This window comes from Equus caballus, chromosome 2, assembly GCF_041296265.1.
Source record: "Equus caballus isolate H_3958 breed thoroughbred chromosome 2, TB-T2T, whole genome shotgun sequence".
Classification (NCBI taxonomy): domain Eukaryota; kingdom Metazoa; phylum Chordata; class Mammalia; order Perissodactyla; family Equidae; genus Equus; species Equus caballus.
This window is the reverse complement of record NC_091685.1, coordinates 24146397-24174005: the sequence shown is the minus strand read 5'-3', so window position 1 is coordinate 24174005 and position 27609 is coordinate 24146397. Positions and strand designations below refer to the sequence as shown.

At 44.5% G+C, this 27609-nt stretch overlaps 2 protein-coding genes across 7 annotated transcripts in view; one reads left to right on the top strand and one right to left on the bottom strand.

The window, feature by feature from the left end:
- Positions 1–289: 289 nt before the first annotated feature.
- YARS1 (tyrosyl-tRNA synthetase 1) lies at positions 290–27609 on the bottom strand. The gene is made up of 13 exons (XM_023634189.2): positions 26426–27609; positions 22740–22886; positions 22424–22599; positions 16593–16722; positions 14537–14617; positions 10983–11075; positions 8443–8578; positions 7876–7961; positions 4945–5080; positions 4090–4187; positions 3007–3200; positions 2311–2452; positions 290–1156 (listed from the first exon to the last, which is right to left on the bottom strand). Exons 1-13 carry the CDS (start codon positions 27218–27220, stop codon positions 1046–1048), a joined length of 2325 nt encoding a protein of 774 aa, XP_023489957.2. The 5' UTR covers positions 27221–27609; the 3' UTR covers positions 290–1045.
- The window catches only part of S100PBP (S100P binding protein), a 41448-nt gene continuing 29323 nt past the window's right edge, over positions 15485–27609 (top strand). For 3 of the 6 annotated variants that reach the window (XM_070260478.1, XM_070260477.1, XM_023634197.2), the window contains exon 1: positions 26713–26935. The gene's annotated coding sequence lies outside the window, so the exon portion shown is untranslated. Of the gene's footprint in view, positions 15636–26688; positions 26936–26961; positions 27092–27609 lie in introns of those variants that run through there. The other 3 variants (XM_005607244.4, XM_023634214.2, XM_014737295.3) reach the window with 3 other exon arrangements.

The following is a 27609-nucleotide window of genomic DNA, read 5'->3' as shown; positions in this document are numbered from 1 at the left end:
TTCTTAATGGGGGAGGGACAGGGTTGGGGCTGGGCCCACATTTAGAAGGAAAAATGTTGTCTGCTCTAAGCAGTGGACCCCAAAGTGGGCCTCTTCTGCTTAGTACTGCCAAAGGGAAAGTCAAGGTGTCTGTCATCCATCTCTCTCTCCTCCCTCCCCTCCCATTACAGGGTCAAAAGTCCAAGATACAAGCAGCCCCAGGCTGGGTGAGGGGCCCAGCAGCTGCTTCACACTCGTGTTCCTCTTTCCTCAGATGGTCCAGCTCACTCACACAGGCCCTATCCAGACACCCTTGTTCAGACATTTTATTTGAATTCATGACAGTGATGGTTAGTGATTCTGAATGAGATGCCTTATGGAGAAGTACCCCACCCCCTCTGAAGAAAGAACCAGGCTGTGCCATCCACCCTACTGCTGATGTTAACACCACACAGCTGGTTTAGGGAGTGTCCCAACCCAGCAGGATCAAGGGAAATTCCAGGAGCCCTGGGGCAGGCCCTGCCCCCCAGTGCCAAGCCTCGGGGTTGGCAGGCATTGGGGAAACCGGCCAACCACTTGGTAGACCACTGGGTTCTCTGTTTTCCCTTCTCAAATCCCACAATTTCCTGTTTGGGGAGAAGCTGTAATTAGCCCACTTCAGGCACCAGATCCCAGCCAGAGGCACAGCTGCTGGTATAACTCTAGGAAAACCTGGGAACCAATATTTTTCCAATTAGAAGGATTGTGGTATAAACTTTTTTTGAGTTATATTGAAACCAGATTTCTCAAGTCAGCTGCCAAGAGAGGAAGGCAGAGCTGGCCTCCCTGCTGCTGCCCTGCCCCCATTACTACCTGGGAGGTCAGCCTCCCACTGCAGCCAGGCAGGATGACCCTAGATTCTGGGAAGAGTGAGCTAGCTGCCCCTTACCAAGTTCTGCACCTAATAAAGTCCCAAACTTCCTGCTTCAGTGTCCTGGGAAACGGGGAAACGGGTGATGGACGAGCAAGTTGAGGAGACAGCAGATGACTCAGGACGATGGGAGAAGGGAGGACCATGCTGGGTTGGCTAGCTAATGTTCCCCCCTCTCAGCGATTTACAGGAGATGGACCCCAGCTTGGTCATGAGGTTGGTTTGCTTCCACTGTGCGATGCACTCCTCAGAAATTTTAAAGTCAGCCTGGACAACACAAACAAAAAAGGTGATTATAGTGATGGTGGTGTGACTGCAAGAAAACAGACTCTCTGTACTACTAGCGTGAACTGACTCAACTTCTCTAAGAGGGCAGTTTGTCAAAAGCTTTCATGTTCCTATCTTTTGACTCAGGTAAGTTCATTTTAGGGATTTAGTTTAAGAAAATAATCATGAATAAGTGCATCCATTATAGCATTCTAACAGTGAGAAACCCAGAACAACCTCAATGTCTAATAAGGTTTTGGTTAAATTATGATAATCATGACAATACTATACATAATAAGATTCCCCCTTCAATATTTAAGAAGATGGGGAAGTTTTTCATGCATAAAGTTAAATAAAAAAGCAGAATAAACACCACAGTAAGACAAACTGCAATGGAAAAAACCCAGAAAGGAACAATCGCTAAATGATATTTTTCAGTATCTCTGGGTGGCAGGACTATGAATATTTTATTTTCTTCCTTTCCCCCTATGTTTTATATAAATATATATATAATTTTATATATTTCCCTATATTTCTACAATGAAAATTTTTTTTTATAGCCAGAAAAAAATAAGTGATTCAAATACCCAGCCTGGAGTGCCAGGAAAGGAGGGAGTGGACAAAGCCATGTGTCCCATGCAGGAGGACAGAGAAAGGCAGAAAGCAGTCTACGTGCCCTCCAGAAACACTGTCTGACTGAGGCCATGAGGTGTTAACTAGGAAAAGTCACATGTGGTGTGAGTTCCACGAGGAGAGTGAATTTTTGCTGCCCCACTCATTGATGTAGCCTGGGGGACTCAATATTTGTTAAATGAATGAATTCAGGGATCGTGGGCAGGAGGGACCCAGGGAGGGTTTTGATCCTGGCTCCATTACTTCTGGTGACCTGAGTGGCTTTGGCCTGCCAGGTAGAATGGGGGTAATCTCCTCTCATGGACTGAAGATTAAGTGAGGAATGCCTCAAATAGTCTGTCAGTGCTCAGTGCATGTGAGGGCCCTCATGCTCCTCAGCCACCTCGTTCAGAAGGGTCTAGAATGAAGAAGGAAGAGAGGGGCTTAGATGCAGGAAGGCCCAGCTGTGGATTCAGTAACAGAGCAGACCAGAACACAGCCCAGGTGGCCCAGGTAAGAGGGGAACACCCACAGCTTCTTACCTGCAACTTCTCAAAGACTTTCTTCTTGGGCTTGAGCTCTTCATCAGGCTGGCCCTTCTCAAAGCCCTTCACAAACACTCGCTCACCAGGAGCAGAGCCTGCAGGAGGGTCCAGAGGCTCAACCTTGCGGCTCACTCCTTCTCTGGAAAAACACACAGGACAAGGAAAGAGTGAGGCTATTGCTTGCCTCCAGCTGTCGTGGAGGCCAAAGCATCAGGGCCTTTACATAGGGGCCCTCCTGGGATTCAGGGCATTCTCAGTGCCAGAGCCCCAGGGCGGTCCTCACTGCTATACTGCATCTCGATATCACCAGGGTTGGGTTAACCTGGGTTAAAGTGAAATTCTCTATCAGGAGAGAGACTCAAATCTGGGCTTTTAGGGGAGGAAGTATGACATAACAGAGAGGGCAAGGCCTTAACAGCCAATCAGCACTGGGTTTGAATCCTAGCTCCACCTCTTACTAGTAGTGAGACGGGTATGTACACACTGCTTTGAACCTTCAATTTCTGTTTTAATAAGACTAACTTTAGGTCGAGTACTTCATTCACAGTACTGTACAAGAAATAATTCATGCATCATCTTTTGGAAAGTGTTATCAGGGCTTCCACCTAGCATGTGGAAGGCCATCATGTGGGCCAATTCCCCGCTCCTCTTGGCCTTCCCCAGTCCTATGCCCCACCCTGAGTCCTCACTCACAGAGAAGCACACAGTAGCATGCCTTGAGACTCAACTCCTCTCATCTTCTGGGGTTTCAGGTTGCAGAGCACCACGACGAGTCGGTCCTGCAGCTCCTCCTTGGGCACAAATTGCACCAGGCCGCTCACCACAGTCCGTGGCTCAGCTTCCCCCACGTCAATCTTCTCCACATACAGGCTGTCTGCATCTGGATGCTGCCAGCAAGAGATGGCAGTCCCGGAGAGTATTAATGGACTAGATCAGGGGCCTGGTGAACCCTGACTCCAGAAAGGGGCATCCACTCCCTTCAGAGGCCCCTGAGGAACCTTCTAGAGTGAACTCTCTTTCCAGGTCCCAGACAGCAGACAGGAGAATGGTTCTTGAAGGTACCTTCTACTCTCAACCAAGAGGCAGGATTTGAGTAAAATGAGCCTAATTACTTATGTAAGACATGGAAGGAATCTCTAACAGAGATTAAATGGCCTGACTGTCTGGGTGGCTGCCATTATGGCCACATGCTACAGAACAGTTCTAGGTAGACTGGAAGGTGGGAGGCCAACTGCTGGCCTCACCATCTGAAAGAGCGTCAGCAGTTATCTCAGAGTAGTTTTGATGGTTGGGTCTATGTAGTGAAAAGCAAACCAGTGTTGGGAGAAGAAAAAGCCCACAACAATGGTCCTAGGCTATGGGTCGCATAACCTCCTGTCTGTGGGAAAAAGGAAGTCCTTCTCCCTTCACCATTTTCTGGAGGTCGGGGTTGAGGGGGAATACCGGGAAACGAAGTGGCCGATCCATGATAAGGCCTGAAGCTAGTCCAGACAAGCTGGTAGAGACCAGGTGAGTCCATCATACCAGATTTAATAGATAAACAAGTTCCCTCTGACTAACATCCGCCCCCCACTCTGAGTTCCTGGCTGCGTTTGGTTGCATAAGGTCCCAGGCAGCAAAGGGAAAAGCCTGACGCCTGGAATTAGACACCTGGGTTCTGACTTACACTATGACCTCAGGGATGTTACTTCCCATCAGAGGCCAGGTTTCCTCCAGATGGAAACAGACAAACCTGACCCCTATCTGCCTCTCTGGGATGTGGTGAAAAACGAGTACCTTGTCCACACTAATGACTTTCCCCACACGGATATCCAGCCGGGATGGGATGACCTCCTCTGGTTCTGAATTCTTGGCAGGGCCTTTGGCAGTTGGCTCTGGGGATGAGAAAAACCCCAAGGGGTCAAAACTCTCATCCTTCCCCATGACGGGTCAATTACTGCTCCTACCAAATGAGGACACTAGCAGGATTTAGTGCAGAATCCCCAGAATCTACCCACTGAGTTACATCTTGTTTAAAACAGGTTGGCAACCTTTGAGAAGTGGCATGCCAGATACTCATCTATTCTCTCCCTCAGCTATTAGGCTGGAGGGGAGGGGCAGTAGTAGCTTTGCCCCCTTGGGTGTTTCCATTTATGTATTCCACATATAGTTATTGAGTCTTTCTGGGAGAGTCACACAAAACTGTCAATGTTAATATCTCAGCATCACGGATAAGTGGATGGCCAACTAAGAGCCAGTCAGAAGCACATGGAAGGGAACTGAGTGAATCTACAGATAAGCTTCCCTAAGAAGCCACTGTGTCACCCCCCTCATGGTCTAACCCAATTGGTGTCCTTAATTGAAGAGGTGGATTTAGTGAACAAGACTGAAAGGATCCAAGGACGTGTCTCACCCCAGCATCTCCAGCAGTGGTGAGGATATCATCACCTCATAGTATCAACCAAACCCAAACCAACATGACTCAAGTTCCTTTCCAGGAGTCAGTGGGGTATGATGTTCTTGACATTCAGACCCCCTGACTTCTGGGGCCCTCAATTTAAGACAGACCTTTCTCTGAGGCCCAATGACAGGCTCTCTATCCCGATGATGTCACCCCCCTACCTGGCCCTTCCACTCCCCAGGTGGCCTTACTCTGCTTCGAGGGATCTGGGTAGGCAGTGCTGGCCAGTTTCTTCAGTGCAGGGGTATTAAACTTCTCCCGGATGGGATCCAGCAACTTGTTGAGGGAGACTTCAACAGAATTCTTTAGGTCTCCCGGGTGTACAACCTGCAAAAGTGTACAAGGCCTGGTGAGATGGGACACTCGAGCGGGCACAGCACACCTGAATGTAGTAAGAATAATGTCCGTACGGGACGCAGGGTGTTTTCCCAGCCAAGTCTGATTTGATCCTCAGCACAACCTCGTGAAGCTGGTAGAGCAGAGAAGGGGAAATAGGTTCAGAAAGGTTATCTAACTTGTCCCAGAGCCAGGTCTTTTGACCCTGAATTCCACACTAACTTGAGGGTTTTTAGAGGGGGAATGTTTTTATTAGTCAAATTCTCCTAGTCCTTCCATTTATGCTTAGAGTAGTGGCATAAACCAGGTGTCATTTACAGGCAGAGAAACCTTCACCTAGGCAACACTGAGCAAGGATTAACGAAGGCCTGGGGGCTGCTGAGCGAGCACCAACAAGGGCTCCGGAGTCCACCAGGCCGGGGCTGGAGTTCCTAGGCACTTAACCTTGCTAAGTTTTGGATTCTTCACTTAAAAAATGAAGATAATAATACCTGTATCTCAGAGTCAGAATGCGGATTAAATTACATAACGTGGTGAAAATGGTGAGAGCAGCGCTAGTACAAGGGAGGAGTCAGTAATTCAGTTTTTCTTCCTGTGTCCTATGACCAGCGCTTGTATATCCCAAATCTGGCCTGAAAGGATCTTTGAGATATTCTGAGGGGGTATCCCTGAGGTATGAATAACTGTAATACAATGTCTACATTTTTGTTTTTGATGTTATTTCTTCATTTCCTTGGGAATGTTTAATTTTTCACAATAGAAAAGCTTTAGACCTGTCCGGTGTGGTAGCCACTAGCCTCATGTGGGTATTTAAATGTAAATTAAAACTCAGTTACTCAGTTGCACTGAGGTCACATTCTAAGGTCCAACAGCCACCTGTGGCCAGTGGCGGCTGTGTTAGTGCAGACAGAGCACGTCCACCACACAGAAAGTACTCTTGGATAACGTGCTCCAGGCTCTTTTATCAGCAGGGTTTCTTCTACTGCTTCTCACTATTCCCACAAAGGACTACTGATGGGGCTGAGGAGTGGAGTGTGGGTTCTGTGGCCTGCCTCAGACTGTAGTTAGAAGGGTTTCAGAGGAACAGCTGTGAAACATCCAAAAAATGGGCCTTAAGGTCCCTCAAATCTCAGAGGTCTCCAAGTCTTTTCCTCTATTTGATGCTCAAACCCTCATATGACATTGCCTTCAGGGATCCTCTGGCCTCTGCCTGAACACCTTAGTGATCAGGAACCCAAGGTCAAGTGAGGCAGCCCTGTCCTTCCTCACACAATTGAGCTCATTAGAAAGTTCTTTCTGATGATGAACTTAAACATGCCTTCCTGTGCTCCCTGTCAACAGTCTGCAGTCCCGGTTTAGCCCTCTGGTGCCATAAGAAGAAACCTAACCCCTCTCCCATGAGAGTATTTGAGGATGATTGAACACATTCTTGCTTCTCAGCTAAACATCCCCAGTTCTTTCAACTATGCTTTTGTGACATGGTTTTGAGTCTGTTCCCTATCATAGCATCCTTTCTCTCCCCACCTACACACCACAGGTTGTCAAATAAACCTTATAAAATTGAAGTCCAGGGGCTGGCCCCGTGGCCGAGTGGTTAAGTTCGCACGCTCCGCTGCAGGCGGCCCAGTGTTTCTTTGGTTCGAATCCTGGGCGCGGACATGGCATTGCTCATCAAACCACGCTGAGGCAGCGTCCCAGATACCACAACTAGAAGGACCCACAACGAAGAATATACAACTATGTACCAGAGGGGCTTTGGGGAGAAAAAGGAAAAAAATAAATAAAAAATCTTAAAAAAAAAAAAAAAATTGAAGTCCAGGACTGAATGCACAACCCCCAACGTACTCAGAACAATGGAGCACTGAATGGACTCTCAACTCCCTGCTTCCAGACTCTACATTTCTGATGACTTAGGCCAAGACTTCATTAACATTTCTGACAGTCCTGTCACTTTGCCGATTCAATTCAAATTCAGTCAATCAAAACCCCCCATTTTATTGCCCATATACACTATTATTACGTCTTCCTTTGATGACCTGGCCCTGCCTCTCTCTCCCACAATGCTCCATCTCACCTTTTAGACTCTGATCGGGCCAAACTACTTGTGATTCTTTATATACCACGCTGTTGCATCTTACCATGTCTTTGCACTATTTATTCCCTCACAGATTTCCTCATGAGCTCCTAATCCTCAAGTGAAACTGTTTGGATCTTGTCCCCTCCACAAAGCTTGCCCAGAGAGCCATTTTATCCCTTCCTCCTATTTTATTTCTGGACCATGTATGTGTCTTCATTGTACAGCAGCACAGTGAATGCTATCTGTTTACATGTCTACACCCCTTACTGGACTATGAGCTTCATGAGGATTTAATCCTCTTTGTAATGCCAGCCTTTACCACAGTGCCTAACACGTAGGCACCTAGTAAGTCTTCTGGTAAACTGTTTGTTGAAATGAATAGTATCCTCTATTCTGTCCTTTTATAGTTGTGTCTCTTTTGGAACCTGGATTTTCACCTGTTCCTGAAATGCTTCATCTTGCTAGGGTTGGTCCTTCATTCCAGGTTAAGTCTGTTGGAGAGTGATTAGGACATCAATATATTGGCTTTGTGCCATTTGCCCACCTAATTTGTGAACCAGTCGAATCCTCATCTAAGCCATTAAGAGCATCAAGCCCTGCACAGCATCAAAACAGAGCGCTGAGGCACACAACTAGAAACCTGGCTGAGGCAAGACAGAGAGGTTTGTGAGAGTGAGTTCAGTGGGGATTGCTCCTCCTCTGGTATTACCTCATCAGCAAAGTCCTTTTCCAGGTCCGAGTAAGCTGTGTAGGTTTTGTTTCCACCCCATTTCTCATCTCGAAGGATCACAAACTCTATAAGAAAAAGGATCCACACCAACAAACTCATTGATAATGAAGAGTCAGCATTCCTACTCCAAATGTATGGTTGTTTGTAGTTTCTGCCATATATTTTGAACTTTATTATATGGGATTGTATTGTTTTTTAAATTGGATGAGTGGCAATGTCATATACCCAGAGAGCATCCAAACTTAAGGGGAAGAATCACGTCTTACATTTCTTTTGTATTCCTCTAGTTCAACATGCCTGCCCCAACCCTCATCTCTACCACCTCTGCCCACCCTGCCACTCCACTTAGAACCTAACCTGGTAACAAACACACGGACAACTAAATGATAGCCCAACTCCAATCACGCATTAGTATATGAGAAAGCAGAGCAGGGCCTCAGGGAAGCTGGCCCTAGAGGAAGATCTCCGACCAATCACAAGTGTGACCACAGCACCAGTTCTGCTCTTTCAGCCTGGCCTGGGAGAGGAAAACAGGGGGCGTCTTACCAGACTTGAGGGGAAAGAGGACATGCTTGATGAAGGACAGGACCCCGTTGTTCTCCACGTTCCCTGGCTCGCAGAAGGCCTTCTTCAGTTTTTTCTTCACATCCTCCTTCCGATCAAGGAGATCAATCTTAGAATCCTAGAAGCCAATGAGGAGAAGAGGACCTCTAGTGGTTGAAAATGAGAATATGCTCAACTAAGCTGTGGAATTTAATTTTTTTAAACAAAGATTTAAACATTAAACAACTTTAACAAAAGCAGAATTAATCAGAGTGAAGGACCACTCATAATATTGCCACTCAACAAATAAAACTATTTTAATTTTTCTGTGTTCTTCCCTGGCCTTGCCTACAGGATATGGAATTACTACAAATTTATAGTTAGAGAATAAATGTCCTGTTTTTTCACTTAAGACTTATCATAAGTATTTCTGAGTGGCTACCTAGTCTTCACCTATAATTTTTATGCTGTATTATATTCCCAATTATTAGTAACAACATAATTTATTCAATAATTTCTAAACTGTTAGATATGTTCTAATTTTTACAAAATTATATACAGTCATGTTTTACTTAATGACGGGGATATGCTCTGAGAAATGCTTGTTAGGTGATGGTGTCGTTGTGCGAACATCATAGAGCATACTTAGACAAACCTAGATGGTATAGCCAACTACATACCTAGGCTGTATGGTACTAATCTAATGGGACCACCATCGTACATGCAGCCTGTCACTGACCGAAATGTTGTAATGCGGTACATGATTGTATGAAACTATGATGAACATCTTTGCAGAGGGTTTTTTCCGCCTCCTCTAGGATTATTTCCTTCAGCTACCAAAAACTGTTAGGCCCAAAACTGTTTTCTGAAAGGGGTATACTAATCACCATCACCATCAGCGAAGTGCGAGGATACTTGTTTCACAGCAATCACCAACACCGAGTATTATACATTATCTGGAGCCATTTTTCCTTTCTAGAGCACTGGGCTTTGTTTCTTATTTGGAGTGAGAGAGCACATGCTCATCTATGTTCAGTGGTTACCAAATTCTAGTCTACATATGACTGTATATGAATCACCTGGAGTGCTTTTAAAAATACAAATTACTGGGGCTGGCCCCGTGGCCGAGTGGTTAAGTTCGCGTGCTCCGCTGCAGGCGGCCCAGTGTTTCGTTGGTTCGAATCCTGGGCGTGGACATGGCACTGCTCATCAAACCACGCTGAGGCAGCGTCCCACATGCCACAACTAGAAGGACCCACAACGAAGAATATACAACTATGTACCAGGGGGCTTTGGGGAGAAAAAGGGAAAAAAAATAAAATCTTTAAAAAAAAAAATACAAATTACTGGGCTCCAGCCAAACCTAATGAATCAAAATTTCTTGGGATTGGGCTAGGCATTTGTATTTTAAAAAGCTCTCCAGGGGCCAGCCCAGTGGCACAGCAGTTAAGTGCGCACGTTCCGCTTTGGTGGCCCGGGGTTCGATGGTTTGGATCCCGGGTGCGGACATGGCACCAGTTGGCATACCATGCTGTGGTAGGCGTCCCACGTATGAAGTAGAGGAAGATGGGCATGGATGTTAGCTCAGGGCCAGTCTTCCTAAGCAAAAAGAGGAGGATTGGCAGCAGTTAGCTCAGGGCTAATCTTCAAAAAAAAAAAAAGCTCTCCAAGTGACTCCGATGCAGCCATGTTTGGGAACTGCTGCTAGCACCGATTTCCAGGGACAAGATATAGTGAAACAACTGACATATGGAGCATTTCAACGTGGGAGAAAAAGGAATGAATATATTCCTTTAAAAATAACAACAACAGTTTCCACGCATATATTTACCAGTCTCTGATCAAAGATCAAGAAGTCAGATTTAAAGAACTAGATGAGTGCCCAAACGTGATTTCAATCAGAATCACCTAGTAGGATTTGAAAGAAAATACAGATTCCTGAGTTGTTCCCGAGAACCACTTTATCTGAATCTCTAAGAACAGGGTCTAATCAACTTTTTAAAAATTTCTTTTTAATTCCCTATGTAATTCTGAAGATCAGCCATATTTGGTAACCCAGAACTCAACTTTTCACATCTTTGGGTTCTACCAATTCCTCTATTCGAGGCCCTTAGTGACCAGAACAAAAGTGTACTTTCCCTAAGAAGGACTTTTGAATAGTAAAAGATATCGTGTTTATCAGATTAGTTATATCAAACATCACCCTAAGATTCAAGATGCTAATTGAGGAAATGTAATTTCTCATTAATAAGGCTTCTCATTAATAAGGCTGAATTTTATCACAGTTCTATAAATGAAGAAATTACTTTTGCTTGTGCTTTTTATTAGTAGCAGTAAAACTGTTAAAAATATGATTGGATCCCATCAGGACTGCTTCCTGAGCCCTTCAATACTCAAGAACCACTGGGATTAATTAGATAACTTAAGATTCCTAATAATTCAAATATTTGAGAATTCTAGTTAGCCAGGTCACTGTTCTTTTGAGTGCTCAATCTCTGTCTCTTGCAGAAGATTTCTAAACTCAAGACAGAGTTGGGACTTACCTCTTCTGAAGAGCTCATTTTGCTACCAGTTAATCCTGGAACCATAGGATTCATCAGGTGGACCCGTTTTGAGTAGCCAAGTGCAGGCAGGTACTGAGGGGTTAGAAAGAAACACAAAAGCAGACATTAGTATATTCCTCCTCGGTGCCCCAATCTCATCTCACTTGGCTACGCACTTAATTGTTTGATACATTCCTTCCAATCTTTTTTCTACTGAATATATAACTTTTCAAGGATGATCACAATATAAACAAAGGTTTTTTTCCCTACTGTTTTTCTATTAGTATTACATTGTGAGGCTATTGGACTTACCCTCCCAACATAAAAAACTATAAAAGCTGGAAATACATAAAATAACCATCTGCAGACACTGGACAGCAACTGGTGTAGGGCTACAAATCTTGAGAGAAGGCAAACAAAGGTAACACCACACTCACCCTGGCTTTCTCCTTAAGGGTGTTGTTTTCAGAACAAATGCTGAGAAAAAGAGACTAAGCAGAGAATAGCAGTCTGACTAAGCAGAGAAGACAGAGATTGGACGTCGGGACTGCCAGGAGGCTAGGATTTGGGAAGGTTTCTGGAGAGAAGGGAGCCCCCTCCAAAACTCTAAGGCAAAAGTCTCCATTGATTGCTTGATTGACTCACAGCTATGCATGCATACAGAGAAACATCAGGAAGCCCAGCAGAGAACAGGCTCCAGGAGGCTGGAGACCAGAGCAGAGACTTCAGAGGCTGCACAGTGGTGGGGAGACAGAGGTTGAAGTTTAGGTCCAATCAAAGCAGAGAGGGCCTTGTGAACATCCTGAGATTTCAGTTTGAGACCCTAGAAAGGCCACATCCTAAGAATAAGGGCCACGTCATAGGAGTAAGGGCGAAACTGAAAGAGATCTGGTCTAACAAAGCCTAAAACCAACCCTGACAGGATCAAGGTGATAAGTGAGTAACCTAACAGCCTACGGAAAACACAGCAGTCTATAAACATAATCCAGAGCCTCTACAACATGTCTACAGTGTCTGCGATACAATGAAAAAGTACTAGAAATGGGAAGCAGAAAAAAGTGACTGATAGCCAAGAGACCCAGAAACAATCCAGATATGGGAATAAGCAAATCAGGATGTCAAAATAAATATAATTGGTGTGTTAACGGGAACGAGAAAAAGATGGACAAAATGGATAAAAGAGAACTGCAAAAGAGAATTGGAATCTATGAAAAAGAATCAAATGGAAGTTCTAAAATGGCACAGTACAATGTTGGGTGGATTTATCAGAAGACAGGATTAATGAACTTGAAGAAAAGTCAGTAGATAATATGCAAACTAAAGCACAGAGGGCACAAGACAGGAAAACAACAGAAGAGGATATGACACACATGTGAGACATGATCAAGATGTCAAACCTTTATAAAATTAGAGTCCTAGGAGAGGAGACAGAGAACACGACAGAAGCAATATTTAAGGAAATAACAGGAGACAATATTCCAAATTTGATGAAAACCTCAACCCACGGACTCAAAAAGCTCAGCAAAATCCAAGCAGGATAAACACAAAGAAAACTATAGCTAAAAACATCACAGTCCAACTACTGAAAATCAGAGACAGAGAAAACTTTAAAAGCAGCCGGAGGAAAGATACATTATCTGCAAGGGAGAAACAATAATACTTACAGGTGACTTTTCAATGGAAATTATGGAAGCCAGAGGTAACAGGGCAACTCTTTAAAGTGCTAAAAGAAAAATAACTACAAACCTAGAATTTTACACTCAGTGAAAGCAAAAGAAAGATGTTTTCAGACAAAAGAAAGCTCAAGAACTCATTACCAAGAGACTTGGACTACAAGTATACAATTCTAAGTGAGGGGACTTTAGGAAAATGATCCCAGATGGAAGCACAGAGACACAGAAGCGCAGGAAGGAATCAAGAATATCAGAAAGGGTGAGTATGGGTAAACATACACAAAAATTGACTGTTTAAAAAACAATATAATAAAGTCTTTGGGATTTAAAATATATGTCAAAGTAAAATATATGACAACAATAGCACAAAAGGCAGGAAGGTGTTAAATAGAGTAAAATTGTTCTAAGTTCTTGTATTGTTGGGAAGTGGTAAAGATATCTAACAAATTGTAATAAATTACAAAGATACATGTATTCTCTAGGGCAGGGGTGGGCAAAACTCTTCTGTAAAGGGCCAGATAAATATTTTAGGCCTTGTGGGCCCGACATGGTCTTTATTGCCTACTCTTCTTCGTTTTTTTTATAGCCCTTTAAAAATATAAAAACTATTCTTACAGCTTCTGAGTCACACAAAAACAAGCTATGGGTCATATCTCTCCTGGAATAATGAGAGAAGGTTCAACTAAGAAGTTAACACAGGAGATAAACACGGAATAATAAGAAATACTGGGTTAATCAAAAACTTTACATTGTAAACATTTCCACGTTCATCAAATATATCCAAAAACCATTTAAAAATATTATATAATAGGGGCCGGCCCCATGGCAGAGTGGTTGGATTCCCGCGCTCCGCTTTGGTGGTCTAGGGTTTTGCCAGCTGGGATCCTAGGCGTGGACCTGGCACCGCTCATCAGGCCACGCTGGGGCGGCGTCCCACTTAGCACAACTAGAAGGACCCACAGCTGGAATACACAACTATGTACTGGGTGGCTTTGGGGAGAAAGAAAGAAGAAAAAAAGAGAAAAAAGAATGGCAACAGATGTTAGCTCAGGTGCCAATCTTAAAAAAAAAAGTTATATAATATGCCATTGTGAGGATTTATCATAATGTATTAACCAATCCCTGGATTGTAAACTTACGCTGGATGTAAGTTTATTTCTGGATTTTTGCTGTAAATTGATAATGTGATAAAACACTTTTATACATAACTCAAATTGCATTTTTAAAATTATCTCCTTGGGACGAATTTATAAAATTATTAGGGCAAAGGATAGAGACATTTTAGAGATGTCAAATCACCTTGCAGGAAGACACATTTCCACTAGCACTGTTTTCTCCACACCCCTACCAATGTGAGGTTTTGAGAAGCTTTCAAAAATACCAACCACTTCTCAACAGTCCCTTTCAACTTACTCAAGTTCTTTCCCAGAAAAGAAGTATTATGCGTTTGTGCTGAGTTCCTCCTTTAAACCCTGTTAAACCTCATCTCAGAGGTGAGTGGTTTATGTAAGATCCAGAGTAATATAGACCAAACACTCTGGGAAGGAACAGTAACTCTGACTGGTAGTGCCTTTCCCTGGAAACTGAGCTATTAGGAAAGAAGCAAATCCTACAGTCTAGGGGCAGCATCCTGGTGACCGCAGCAGGAGCAGGGGCTTCTGAGCCAGACAGATCTGGGTGCTAATTTCTGCTCAATCACTAACTGTGTGATACTGGACAACGTCCTTACTCTCTCTACCCTCAGTTTTCTCATCTGCCAAACAAGGAGAACAACACCTGCCATACAATATGGTTATGACTAGTGGGAGCGACATATTCAATGAACTTTAATTGCATACCTCTGAGGCTCAAAAGAAAAGAGATAGGAAGGAGGACACTGACCTTCTCTGCAAAGGTGAAGATCTTTCTCTGATCAACGCCTCCAAACTGGGCATCTGCTTTCAAATACTCTTCATCCAAGGCCTGTAGAAAGAAACGCATAAGTATAAGCTGCGACTCTGTTTCTTCTGTATGGGTATGAGAAATCAGACACTTGAAAATCACTCGATTTTTCAGAAGGTAGGGCTGGGAAGCAAATAAGCAGCATTCAGCCTCCCTGTTGGCCTCGAGAGCTGCATAAACACTTGCTGAGTGCCTGCAGTGAACAGTACTCCACGTGGATGTCCTGGGGTAAAAAGTAAGCAGAGTCCCTGCCCTCCAGAAGCTCACAATCCAGTGAGGAAGGGAGGGAGGAAGGAGAAGACAGCCACAGTCACGTCAAAGTTACCCACTGTGACAGATAAGGCAGCCTGTGATAAACGTCAAATAAGTGCCATAAGAAGTAACTGCCGTGAGAGCTCAGAAGAAAAAAGCAAGACTGAACTAGTAAATGAAGAGTCACGGTTGCTTACTACATGCCAGGCCTAGAGCCAGCCCTGTGGATGTAGCGATAAACTGGACCCAGACTCTGCCTTCAAGAAGCCAATTACCCAGTTGAGGAGAGAGACATGTAAACAGATCACTTCAATACAGTGTGCAAAGGGCTAACCTAGATGTTTATTTACGAAACAACGCTAACACAAGGAAAGAAATGATTCTCTCCAACTGGTCAGACAGGTGGCAGTGAAGGCTTCCTAGAATCAGACTGTGGTCTGAGCTTGGTTTTGCATATACAGATGTTTTTCACTGTGCAGAGGAAATGGAATGTGAGAAAGCACAGAGGTGTGAAGTGTTCAGGGAAGTTATGAGCAACGCAGCTTGCAAAACCACAAACTTCAAGGGATATGGGAAGTGGTTAGTGAAGACGTTAGAAAAGTAGGTTAGGACCCTGAATGTCACGTTAGGGTACCTAGCATCATCCTGGCCAGTGAACGCTTCTAAGAAGGGGAGAAACTTGACCTGCTCTACAGAAAGATCACACCAGCAAGAGGGCAGAGCATGGAGTGGACGCCTGCAGGCTGAAGACAAAGAAAATAGCTAGAAGGCTGCTGTGAGAGTCCAGGTGAGAAATAACAATGAACCAAGTCAGTGGGGATGCAGAGCAGGAATGAATTCAAGAGATTTTGAAGAAGTAGAACTGATAAAACTTAGTGTTTGATGGGATGGGGGAAGAGGAAGAAGGAGAGGAAGAGAAAGGCAAGCAAGCAGGAAGAATCTAGAACAGCACTGTCCAATAGAACTTTCTGTGACGATGAATATGTTCTCTATCCATGCTGTCCAATAGGTTAGCCACTAGCCACATGTGGCTTGTGAGCGCTTGAAATATAGCCAATGTAGCTGAAGAACTAAAAATTTCAATTTTAATTACTTTTAATAGCTAATAGCCACATATTATGTGGATTATGACTAGAGGCTACCATAGTGGGCAGTGCAGATCCAGAATGTCTCTGAGTTTAACCTCTGGAAAGATCACTTGGCGATGACGAAGGGATGACCTGATTTTCTTACATCAAACATTACAGAAACACACAGAGAAAAAGTTAAGTCTGTCTACATTTTCATGTTACCTTCCTGAGCTTGTAATCAGTATTAATAGCTTGGTTTGAATTTTCCGATCTTTCTCCTTGCTCATACAAATATGCACATACACAAAATATGATGTGTTTGTTTTGTTTAATGGAAAATAAGATCATGCCTAAAATTTATTTTCACCTATCACTCTGAAATTCACTTTCTTCAATTAACAGCTCATGACTAACATAAAGAAGGTGGGTGAGAGGAGCAGTCTTTTAAAAGAAAGACAGGTGGGGGAGGACTTACAGTGAAGAAGTCAAAGCGGGGGCCAGGAAGGTGGGGGCGGGGCGGAGGAGGAACCCAGGAAGGCAGGCCTACAGCACGGTCAAAGGACACACGTCAAAGGACACACGTCACGTCGGTTTAACTGGGGCTGAGAGAGGTGTGTGAGCAGCAGTTAGAAGCAGCGGAAAGGTCGTCGGGCAACTCCGTCCCTCCTAAGTACCTGCAGTCCGGGGTACAGCAGACCACTCAGCAACGGGTGCTCTACCTGCTTTACCACCTCGGCGCCAGCCTTCTTAGCATCGTGCTGTGTGACCAGGGAGGAGAGTCTGTACACATCTAGCGTGTACTCTCTGAAGAGGAAACAAGAGGGGCAGCTGTGAGAATGGGCCCAGGCCTCAGTTTAATCCTAAAGCGTATTAATTCACTCTCCCCATCTTAAGTCCTTCAAAGAGAACACTGCCTGGTAGCTTCTAAAACGTGAGCGGTCCATCCACTCCTTTAAAACACGACTTCATTTTTATGTTTTTCCTTTTTATAGATGGCTTTAATTAATCTTTTTCTTCACTTATCTCTTGAAATAGGGCTTCTCTGCCATTCCCCTCCATTCTCTTCTTCTGGAATGCTTATTAAATAGACATCAGACTTTCTCAATCTACCTTCCATATCTTTTATTTTTTTTTAACTTAAATACATGTAAACAATAATGAACAATATTAAGAATATTGTTCTTTCAATATTGACCCACCACTAACTCTGGGGGTCTAGTGGTTAAGATTCGGTGCTTTCACCACCTCAGCCCAGGCTCACTTCCTGGTCAGGGAACCACAACACCCGTCTGTCGAGTGTCTTACTGTAGTGGCTGCGTGTTGCTGTGACACTGAAAGCTATGCCACTGGTATTTCAAATACCAACAGGGTCACCCATGGTTGACAGGTTTCAGCAGAGCTTCCAGACTAAAACCGACTAGGAAGAAGGACCTGACCACCCACTTCTGAAAAAATTGGCCATGAAAACCCTATGAATACTGGTGGAGCATTGTCTGATACAGCACTATTAATTGTTTAATACAGTGCCAGAGGTGAGAGGATGGCGCAAAAACACCAGGCAGGGTTTCGCTCTGCTGTACACAGGGTCACTAGAAGTTGGAATCCACTCCACGGCACTAAGAACAACCCGTCACTCAGTTTAAGAAAAAAGACCTAATTATTTCTGAAGCTTCTGTGCGTCCCTCCATGATCCCGTCCTGCTTTCTCCTCCTCCAGAGTAACCACCATCCTGAAGTTTTGTACTTCTTTCCAGTTTTATACTATGTTTGTGTCTCTAAACAATGTGTTGTAAATATTCTTGTATGTGTATCCTGTTGTATGTGTGCAAGTTCCCTTATATGTGCCAAGCAGTAGAATTTCTGGATCATAAGGGATTTGTATCCTGAACACTAGTGGATAATGCTAAACTATTTTCCAAAGTTTCTTCTATCAATTTTATTACCTAATACTGTCATTATTTTATATTTTGCCAATTTGGCAAGCATGAATGGTTTCTCACTGCACTTTTAATCTATATTTCTTTGAATAACAACCAAGGAGGTTAAGCATCTTTCCATATTCGTATTGGTCACTCAGTTTCTTCTGTAAAATGCCTATTTAAGTTTTTTCTACTGGATTGACTCATTTTTTGACAGTTGATTCTGTTGTTTTTGACATATAATAATGGATAGTAATCTTTCGCTTGTTATAAGTGTTACAAATACTATCTTCTCCCAGTTGGTGGCTTATCTTTTCACTTTTGACATACTGAAGGTCTTATTTTAATGAAGTTGGATTCATCAATCTTTTCCTGTGATTTGTGCTTTTGGTGTGTCTTGTTTAATTTTCCCTGACCTGAGATCATAAGAGAGTCTTTCTTTTTTTTTCTTTTTCTCCCCAAATCCCCCCAGTATATAGTTGTATATCTTTTTAGTTGTGGGTCCTTCCAGTTGTGGCATGTGGGACACCGCCTCAACATGGCCTGATGAGCGGTACCATGTCCGTGCCCAGGATCCAAACTGGCAAAACCCTGGGCCACCAGAGCAGAGCATGCAAACTTAACCACTTGGTCACAGGGCCAGCCTGCCCCCTTTTTTTTCCCCATAAGAGAGTCTTATATACTGTCTTTGAAATGTCTTATAGTTTGGCCTTTACAGTGAAATCTTTAATCCACTTGGAATAGAGGGATAATTTTTCTCCCCATATGGATAACCAATTGTCTGCACCATTTTTTCTTAAAAAGTTCATTTTTCTCTCTGATCTGCAATGCCAGCTCTGTCATATATCAAGTTTCCATATTTGTGAGGATCTATTTCTGAACTCTCTGTTCCGTTCCAGTGGTTAATTTTTGATCCCATGATATATAAATGACAAAGGATTTGGTATCCAGAATACATAAAGAACTCCTAAAAAAAAAAAAGTAGGAAAATGGGCCCAAACACTTGTATAGACACTTGACAGAAGAGGAAACATAAATGACCAACAAAAACATGAAAATATTTCCTTTCAGATAAATATTTTCAGATATCTTACTGCTACACTTGAATGGTATAGGTTGGGTGGGTATAGATTTTGAGGTTGGGAATTCTTTTCCTTCAGAATTTTAAAGGCTTTGCTTCATCACTTGGTTTTCGGTGCTCCTTTTGAGAAATGCAAAGCTGTTCTGATTCCTGACATTTTGTATGTGTCTTCTTTTGTCCCTTTGGAAATTTGTAGAATACTTGTTTTTGGCCCCCGTGTTCTGAAATTTCAAGATAATGTGCTTTAGTGTGGGTTTGTTTTCATCCATTGTGCTAGGTACTGGACAGGCCCTTTCAATCTGGAAATTCATGTCCTTTAATTATTTCCTTAAATTATTTTATTCTTAAATTGTTCCAATGATGATTTCCTTCCCTCTGACTCTTTATTCTCTTTTCTGGAATACTTATTATTCAAATATTTGACCTCCTGGCCTAGTACTCTAGTTTTCTTATCTTTTTCTCTCTCTTTTTTTCCCATGATGCTGTGTGAGGCCACGAAAACCAAAGTTCAAGTGCATGCAATTCAATGAGCTCCCTCAAGGTACAAGAAGTCTTCAGTGTTCTATGAACACTATATTCAGTATTTCATAAAATCTATATTTTATAGATTCTAAGATGCTTTTTTTTTTTTTTTACTGTTTAACATCTCTGAAATCTAGATGAGTCTTTTAAACAATGGCATGTTATAGATTAATTAGCACTATTTTTAAAGACATCTTAGATTAACTGAAATACAGTATCTCTCTGTATTCTCACTTTCACTTGGTTTCTGGCCACTGAGTATTCTTTTTTCTAAATTTTTTTTCTTAAACTCTTTTTTTTTTTCCTTTTTCTCCCAAAGCCCCCTGGTACATAATTGTGTATTTTTAGTTGTGGGTCCTCTAGTTGTGGCATGTGGGACACCGCCTCAGCATGAGTTGATGAGCGGTGCCATGTCCGCGCCCAGGATCTGAACTGGCAAAACCCTGGGCTGCCGAAGCAGAGCGCGTGAACTTAACCACTCGGCCATGGGGCCGGCTGCTGAAACAATATTTTATCCAGCATTTTTAGTAGTTTTAAGCAGAAGGGTGGGTCAGAGTACCTAGCCTGCCAGACTGCTGGAAACAAAAGTCCTTATCCACATCTCAAACACTGTTAAAGTTTTTTTGCCCATCTCTCTGGGCTGCATTTTGGGTGAATTTCTTGGTATTACCTTTCAAATCTCTAATTTTCTCTTCAGCTGTGTTCAGTCTAGAGTTGATCTTCTCTACTGACAGTGAATTTGTGGGTTTTTTGTTTCATTGCTTTTACTTTAACGACTGACTTTTACATTTTCAAGATTTCCAAATGATTCTTTTTATTTCTATATATTTATGTTTCATTTCTGCCTGTTTCTGTTTTATAATTTCCTTTTCTTAGTGGATATAATTCCCTGGCATTTTACAGCTTATGTCTTTTTGGTAATATCAGGCATATAACACTCATAAGTGGTAGGCAGCTTGGTTCAATTCTTGGCATGCACACACTCCACTCTCTGTAGCCCTGAAGCTAGATAAAAGTCCCTAAAGACCCAGGGGGGTGGCCAATAGTGCCTCCACTCCTGGGCTCTACTTGAGGGGTAGAGGTGGGAATGAGAAAAGGGGAAAAGCTCTACTTTATCCTCTGACTTTAAGCAGTAAGCCTGGTTTGTTCTCACTGACTGCTTCTAGACCGGAACACAGCAGACCTGTAACTTCAGCCCAACTTACCAATCTGCATTTCAATTGTTTCTGTTACCACAGAGATGTTTAGCTTATTTCTGAACCTGGCTATGTCCTCTGGTTTTTAATTTTTATATTTTTATGCATCATTGCTGTGTATGGAACATAGGGAGTGCATCAATACATGTACTTACAAAGCCATCTTCCTTTGAAGTCGCTTTTGTATACAGAAAAAGATCAAAGTGACTTTGAAGCAAGATAGTTTTATTTATCCCATCTTCCCATACCCCAAATTTTGTTCAATTCTAGGAGAATAAAAACCTTGCCTGCCTTATTCACTGTTATAATCTCAATACCTAGAACAGTGTCTGGCATACAGTAAGAACTCAATAAATATTTGCATGACTCACTCTCTCACCTTCTTCAGGTCTCTGGCTAATGTTATCACATCATAGAGGTCTTCTCTAACCACTCGATTTAAACAGAAATTCTCCATTCCCCTGAGAACTTTCTCTCCCCCTGCCTGCCTACTTTGTGGCACCTATCACATCTGACACACTATATATATAACCTGTTTATTTGTTTTACCTCTGTATTCCCTCACTGGAATATAAGCCCCTTAGGACAAGGACTTTTATTTTAATTTACTTTTGCATACTCTGCACCTAGCACAGTGCTTACCACATAATAAGTGCTCCATGAATATATGCAGAATAAATGTAAAAATGAATGAAATCTCAGGCACTTTACCACGCCTGTAGATTCATAGAAGGATGCTTACATAAGGATGTTGATATGCTTTACATGTTTCTATGCAACAGTGGGGAATGGTAAAGAAAATTATGTTAGATGCAGTAAAAAGAGAAATTGACTTGTAAGCAAGAGATCTGGATTCACATCCTGGCTCTTCTACTCACTGGCTGTACGAACTTGGGAAACAACCTGAATCTATTTCCTTATCTGTGAAAGGGGATAAAACAATGCTTACCTTAAAAAGGCATTGTAAGGGTTTAAATGCAAAAGTGACTAGTAGAGTGATACATGGTTTATTTGAGAGGTGTTTTTTTTTTTGAGGAAGATTAGCCCTGAGCTAACTGCTACCAATCTTCCTCTTTTTGCTGAGGAAGACTGGCCCTGAGCTAACATTCGTGCCCATCTTCCTCTACTTTATATGTGGGACGCCTACCACAGCATGGCGTGCCAAGCAGTGCCATGTCCGCACCCGGGATCCGAACCAGAGAACCCCGGGCCGCTGAAGCAGAACATGTACATTTAACCGCTGTGCCACTGGGCCGGTCCCTGAGAGGTTTTAAAAATAAAAAAACGTGGAGACTCTGAGGTAGCATGGGGGAGTTTCTTAGGAAACTGTAAGTTTAAAAATGAGGACACAAAATCATATGTATGCTAACATTATAAATATGAAAAAAATTGACAAAGATAAGAAGCAATACAAATTGTTGGGGAGGTGAGAAAGAAGTGAAATGTTTTCTTTCACATTTCTTTTATCATTATTTGCAGAGGCTGGAAGGGGAAAGGGAGGCTGAATTGTTCATCATCACTCTCCCATATGCTGTGAGCTCTGCAAGGCCAAGGACTTTCTTATGGTTACCTTTGTATCTCCAGCAAACAGGACAGTTCCTAGGCATTTACTAGTTAGTACAGTTTTGATGGATGAATTAAAAGGACAAAAGGTATACATTTTAAAATGGTTCTAAACAGGTAGAGCCAAACAGCTTCTAATCCAAATTTAAAGAGTGCTGGACTCACAAGCCTGTAATCAGCTAGAAGCACCAGAGCCATGAGGAGGGTGGATGATCAAGCACTTACTTGCTGAGCTGGTAATCAGTGCCTTTGACGAACTTGAGCTTCTCCAAGGGCACACCAATGCTCTCCAGCATTGCCTTGATCACATTCTCATAGTAGCTGGCTCGAAGTTCTAGAAGTTCCCATGGGGCTTTCATGTTATCCAGGTACGCGTGAAGGTCGGCGAACAGAATTGTTACCTGGACATAGGAGATAAGGGGCCACCAAAATGTGAATCTGTCCAAGTACCAGCAAACCCCCTCCCTGCCCTGCCCTTGGTAAGTCTCTCTTTTGGCCATTCCCCAAAGGCAAGTGCTTGGTTTATAACATTCGTTCTTACCTCACATCCTGCTTTCAGGAAGTCCGCAATCTTAGACATGGGCACGAAGTAAGCCACATGGGGCTTGCCTGTGGTTGCCGTTCCCCAGTAAACTTTCAATTCGCGCTCCTTCAGTATCTCCTTCAGCTTCTGTTCCCCCAGAACCTCCTGTTGTGGAAGCAGAAGAGCTGGTTTAATGCTGGTGCCCCACCTTGCTCATCCTTTACCCTGTGACAAGGAAAACAAAGGCATGTGTCACTGGGGTCCAGGCTCAGGGTCAGCAGGGAGGTCCAGCTATGCTCTCAGCGCTGAGTGAGAGCCAACCGAAGCTGGTGCAGTTGCTAATACCATTCCAGTGAAATGACACTGATGTTAGGGGAAGGGGGCACGTCCTTAACCATACCTTCCCCTTCAAATACCTCTAACTCACGCTCCTTCCTTTTACAGCCAACTTCTGGAAATAGTTGCCTCTACTTCTAGTCTCCATTCCTCATCTTCCATTCCAGTTTGAATTCATACAGCATCACACTACCGAAAATGCTCTTGCTAAGATCACAGATGGCGTCCATGTTGCTAAATTCAACGAATATTTTTTAGGCCTCACTCCCTCCCGAAACTCTCTCCTCTTTTGGTCTCCTCTATTTTATCCTCTTAGTTTTTCTCCTACTTCTCTGGCTGCTGGGTCTCAGACTGCTTTGCAGCTGCTCTTCGTCTTCCTAATCATTAAATATTAGCAATCCTTGGTGCCCTATGTCTCCTCTTCTTCTTCTTCTTTTGCTGAGGAAGATTTGCCCTGAGTTAACATCTGTGCCAATCTTCCTCTACTTTGTATGTGGGTTGCCACCACAGCATGGCCTCCAATGAGTGTTGTAGGTCTGCACCTGGGAACTGAACCCAGGCCACTGAAGTGGAGCATGGCAAACTTAACCACTAGGCCACAGGGTCAGCCACTATCTCTCTTCTTCTTACTCTACATTCTCCCTAACTGATCCCCTTGCTTCCGTTACTACTCATGAGCTAGTAACTCCCAAATCTCCTCTTCACACCCATATATATAGAACCATCTACTTGTTACCAGCCCAGTTAATTCAAACTCAACATGTTCAAATTAAACTCATACTCTCCCCTTCCTGCCTCACTCCCCAAGCATCTTTTTCCACTTATGGTTTCATCTCTAGGTTAGTAAACGGTACTATCATTCACCAAGTTGCATCAGTTACTTTGAAATAGCTCTTAAATCCTCCTACTTCTGTCTCTATGCCACCACCCTAGTCCAGGCCACCATCAGATCACACCAGGACTACTGTATTAGCCTCCTAAAAGGTCTCCCATATCAACTCTTGCTCTCTCTAAGTTCTAAAAAGCAGCCACAGAGATCTTAAAACCCAAAATCTGATTAACTCATTCACTGTTCAAATTCTTTAATGATTTCCTTTTGCCCTAAGACAATACTGGAAAAATTCTAACAGGCCAGTATACTGCTGATAAAAAAGATTTCAGTGTTTCTTCAAGTGATGGTTAGGGAGGCTGTTGAAAGCCATGATAGACAAAAATTGTTTTGCTGGTTTGAATCAACTATTAGCAGGACTTGTTAAAATCCTATGTTCCAAGCCATTTGGAGGTTGATTCTGCATTCTCCAAGCCCCTGACTATTTGGACACTTGGAGGGTTCTCACCACCCAAGGAAAAGTCATCTCACTTACCCTTTAAAATCTGAGTGAGTCAACACCCCTAGCTTTGTGTATCCTTTGCCTCTGTCAGCACTATTTTTATGAAGAGAGGCTAGAAAACAAAGGATCTGGCTAAGGGGAAGCATGCAAGAATCTCTGGTTAAGATCAAGTTATGGAGGCTGACCCTGTGGCCGAGTGGTTGGGTTCGTGCACTCTGTTTCGGTGGCCCAGGGTTTCACTTGTTCAAATCCTGGGTGCGGACATGGCATGGTTCATCAGGCCATGCTGAGGCGGCATCCCACATGCCACAACTAGAAGGACCCACAACTGAAAATACACAACTATGTACCAGGGGGCTTTGGGGAGAAAAAGGAAAAATAAAATCTTTAAAAAAAAAAGATCAAGTTATGAATGGAAATACCCCAAATGTCCATCAACTGATGAATGGATAAACAAAACATGGTATATCCATATAATGGAATATTATTCAGCCATAAAAAGGAATAAAGTTCTGATAGGTGCAACAGTATGCATGAACCTTGAAAACATTAGGCTAACTGAAAGAAGTCAGACACAAAGGCCACATATTATATGATTCTATTTATATGAAATGTCCAGAATAGGCAAATAGGTGGAGACAGAAAGTAGATTAGTGTTTTTCTAGGACTCAGGGAAGGAGAGAAATGGGCAGGAATTCCTAATGGGTACAGGTTTTCTGGGAGGCAATGAAAATGTTCTGGAATTAGATAACGGTGATAGTTGCCAACTTTGTGACTGTACTAAAACCCAGTGAATTGTACATTTTAAATAGGTGTATTTTATGGTATGTGAATTTTATCTCAAAAAAGAGGAAAAAACAAGCTGTGGCTCAACCAGTGTATCACTGCTCTTAGAGTGCTCACTCTAATTTTATTTACTTATTTAATTTTTTGCTGAGGAAGATTTGCCCTGAGCTAACATCTGTTGCCAATTTTCCTCTATTTTGTACGTAGGTCACTGTCACAACATGGCCCCAGACGAGTGGTGTAGGTCTGCACCCGGGAACCAAACCCAGGCCGCTGAAGCCGAGCAGGCTGAACTTAACCACTAGGCCCAGGGCCAGCCCTCACCCCAATTTTAGACAAGGCCCTTATGATCTGGTCCCTGCCTACCCCTTCTAAACAAACTAGTAAAATGTATAGTATGTCAGATGGTGATAGGTTCTATGGAGAAACACCACCACAAAAAAGGCAGAGCAAGGAATGAGACGGTTCTGATGGCAGGGGACTTGTAATTTAAATAAAGTGGGCAGGAAAGTTTTCCTGATGTGACAACAGTCAGAGGCCTGCAAGAGGCAAAGGAATGAACAACATAAATATTTATTAAGTGGCTGATTCACACTTTACTCACTCTACTCCAGCCAAATTAGCCTTCTCTCTGAACCACGGGGTCTTGACCTGGGTTCCTTCTACCTGAAATGCTTTCCCCTCATTCTTCCTCTGGTTAACTTCGGCACTTCCCGGTAACAGCAGGACTATATGGGAGTGAAGAGGTGACCCACATCCTCAGGGCACAGTTTAGAGGTCACTTCCTCCACCTTCCCTGACACTACCCCAGCCCTCTCCCCTAATTTCCTTTCAAAGCTCCACGTGTAGTACCTTCCAGAACAAGCTTCACCTGTAATCAAGTACTTGGATTATGGGTCATTTTTAACATCTGATTCCTCCCAGACAAGCTCTGGGAGGGCAGGGCCCTGAGTATCCCCAGCGCCTGGCGCATAACAGGGCGGGTAGGGTGGGAGTCCTGGATTCAAAGTCTGGTCAACACCAGGTAACTGCACACAGAAAGTGAGCCCACTGTGATTTCTGTAGTACCCACATAATTGCTGCTTGGCTTTCTGACTGCCTGACCGACCGGCAATGAGGGCTGCAGACTCTCTGAGCTGCCTTGGCGCGGAGTCCCCGGCCCCACACATTTAGGACCTGATAGTGGGGCTTAGATCACTGGACCTCGGGCCCCCAGACCCCAACGGCGCATCTCCCACCCTGAGGCCCGACCTGCAGGTTCCGGGTGATAAGGTGCAGCTTTTCTTCAGGGCTCGGAGAGTCTCCCATGGCTCCGTCGCCCCCGTCTCCCGCGTTCAGCGAGGCACTCGCGCCCTTCCTCGGTCGCCGCCGCCGCCGCCGCGTGCCGGGAACTGTCACGCGGGTCCGGTTAGGTTGCATCAGCTGAGCTCGTCGCTCGGCTTCGTCGGCCTGGACCCTTCTCCGCCTGGCAGTGGCCGAGAAACAGTCAAGCGCAGCAGAGAGTCGAGCGGGTCGATGAGAGACCAAGGGGTGGAGCCAGTAGGCGGGGCAGGCAGGGCGGAGGGCGGGGCTGCGGCGCCTGCGCGGGGCGCAACCCTCCAAGAGGCGGGGCGGTTTTCTGCCAATCACTGCCTGCTTGCCCTCCCCCTGGCGCTGGCCGGGCTGCCTCGGGGTGGGGGAGGTCGGGGAGGGGGCGATAAAATGGCGCTGGGGGCGGAGTGAGGCCCAGTGCTCGCCCAGGCTTCGGCCCAGCTTCCGGAGGTGAAGAGCGGGAGGGGTGAGGGGGTCGGCACTCCGCGCTTGGGAGGGGGATGGGGGCGCCTGTTGCTTCTCCAAGGGGCTGCATACCCGTCCGCCCCGTTGAGGGGTTGGGAAGCCCTCGCCCTGCTGGGAGAAGGACTTGTTCTCGTCCCTGAGGTGATGGCGGCGGGAGGGGGGAGTGTCCCTACCCCCCACCCCCGCCTCTACCTCGGCTGGCGACAGTTGCCCCTCACCCTGCTGAGGAAAAGGGAGGCCTTCTGGCCACCTGAGACAAGGGAGCGACATCGGGTCTTCCGCCCAGTGGGGGTGGGGGAAGGCGTGTGTAGGTGGGGGGATGCCGCCGCCCCCTGGCCCCCTGCGGGAGGGTGTTGCTAGGGAGAGGATCGCGGTCTTTCCGCCGCGCCTTGTAGGTTGGGGAGGGAAGGATGCTCCGCCCCTCGAGAGAGCCGGGGCCTGGGTCCGGCAGAGGAGGGGGCGTGAGCGGCCATCCTCGGGGTGCGGGGTGGCCCGCCGAGACGCCGGCTTTGCCCCGGCGTCGGGGATGGGGAGCGAGGAGGCCGCCCGCCCTCCCGTGCTTCTCCCGCCTTCCACGGGGAGGCGGGAATTCTTGGGCTTTTCCGAGCAGGGAGGAGGCAAGTGCGAAGGCCCTGCCCCAGGGCGATGCCGTGCCGCGG

Excerpts from the sequence above, each read along its gene's own strand:
- YARS1 (XM_023634189.2), bottom strand. The coding sequence starts at position 27,220 with ATGTCGCTCCCTTGTCTCAGGTGGCCAGAAGGCCTCCCTTTTCCTCAG. Across the intron at positions 22,600-22,739 it reads TCCTGAAAGCAGGATGTGAG|GTAACAATTCTGTTCGCCGA; the intron begins GTAAGAACGAAT and ends TCCTATGTCCAG. Across the intron at positions 11,076-14,536 it reads TCTTCACCTTTGCAGAGAAG|TACCTGCCTGCACTTGGCTA; the intron begins GTCAGTGTCCTC and ends CTAACCCCTCAG.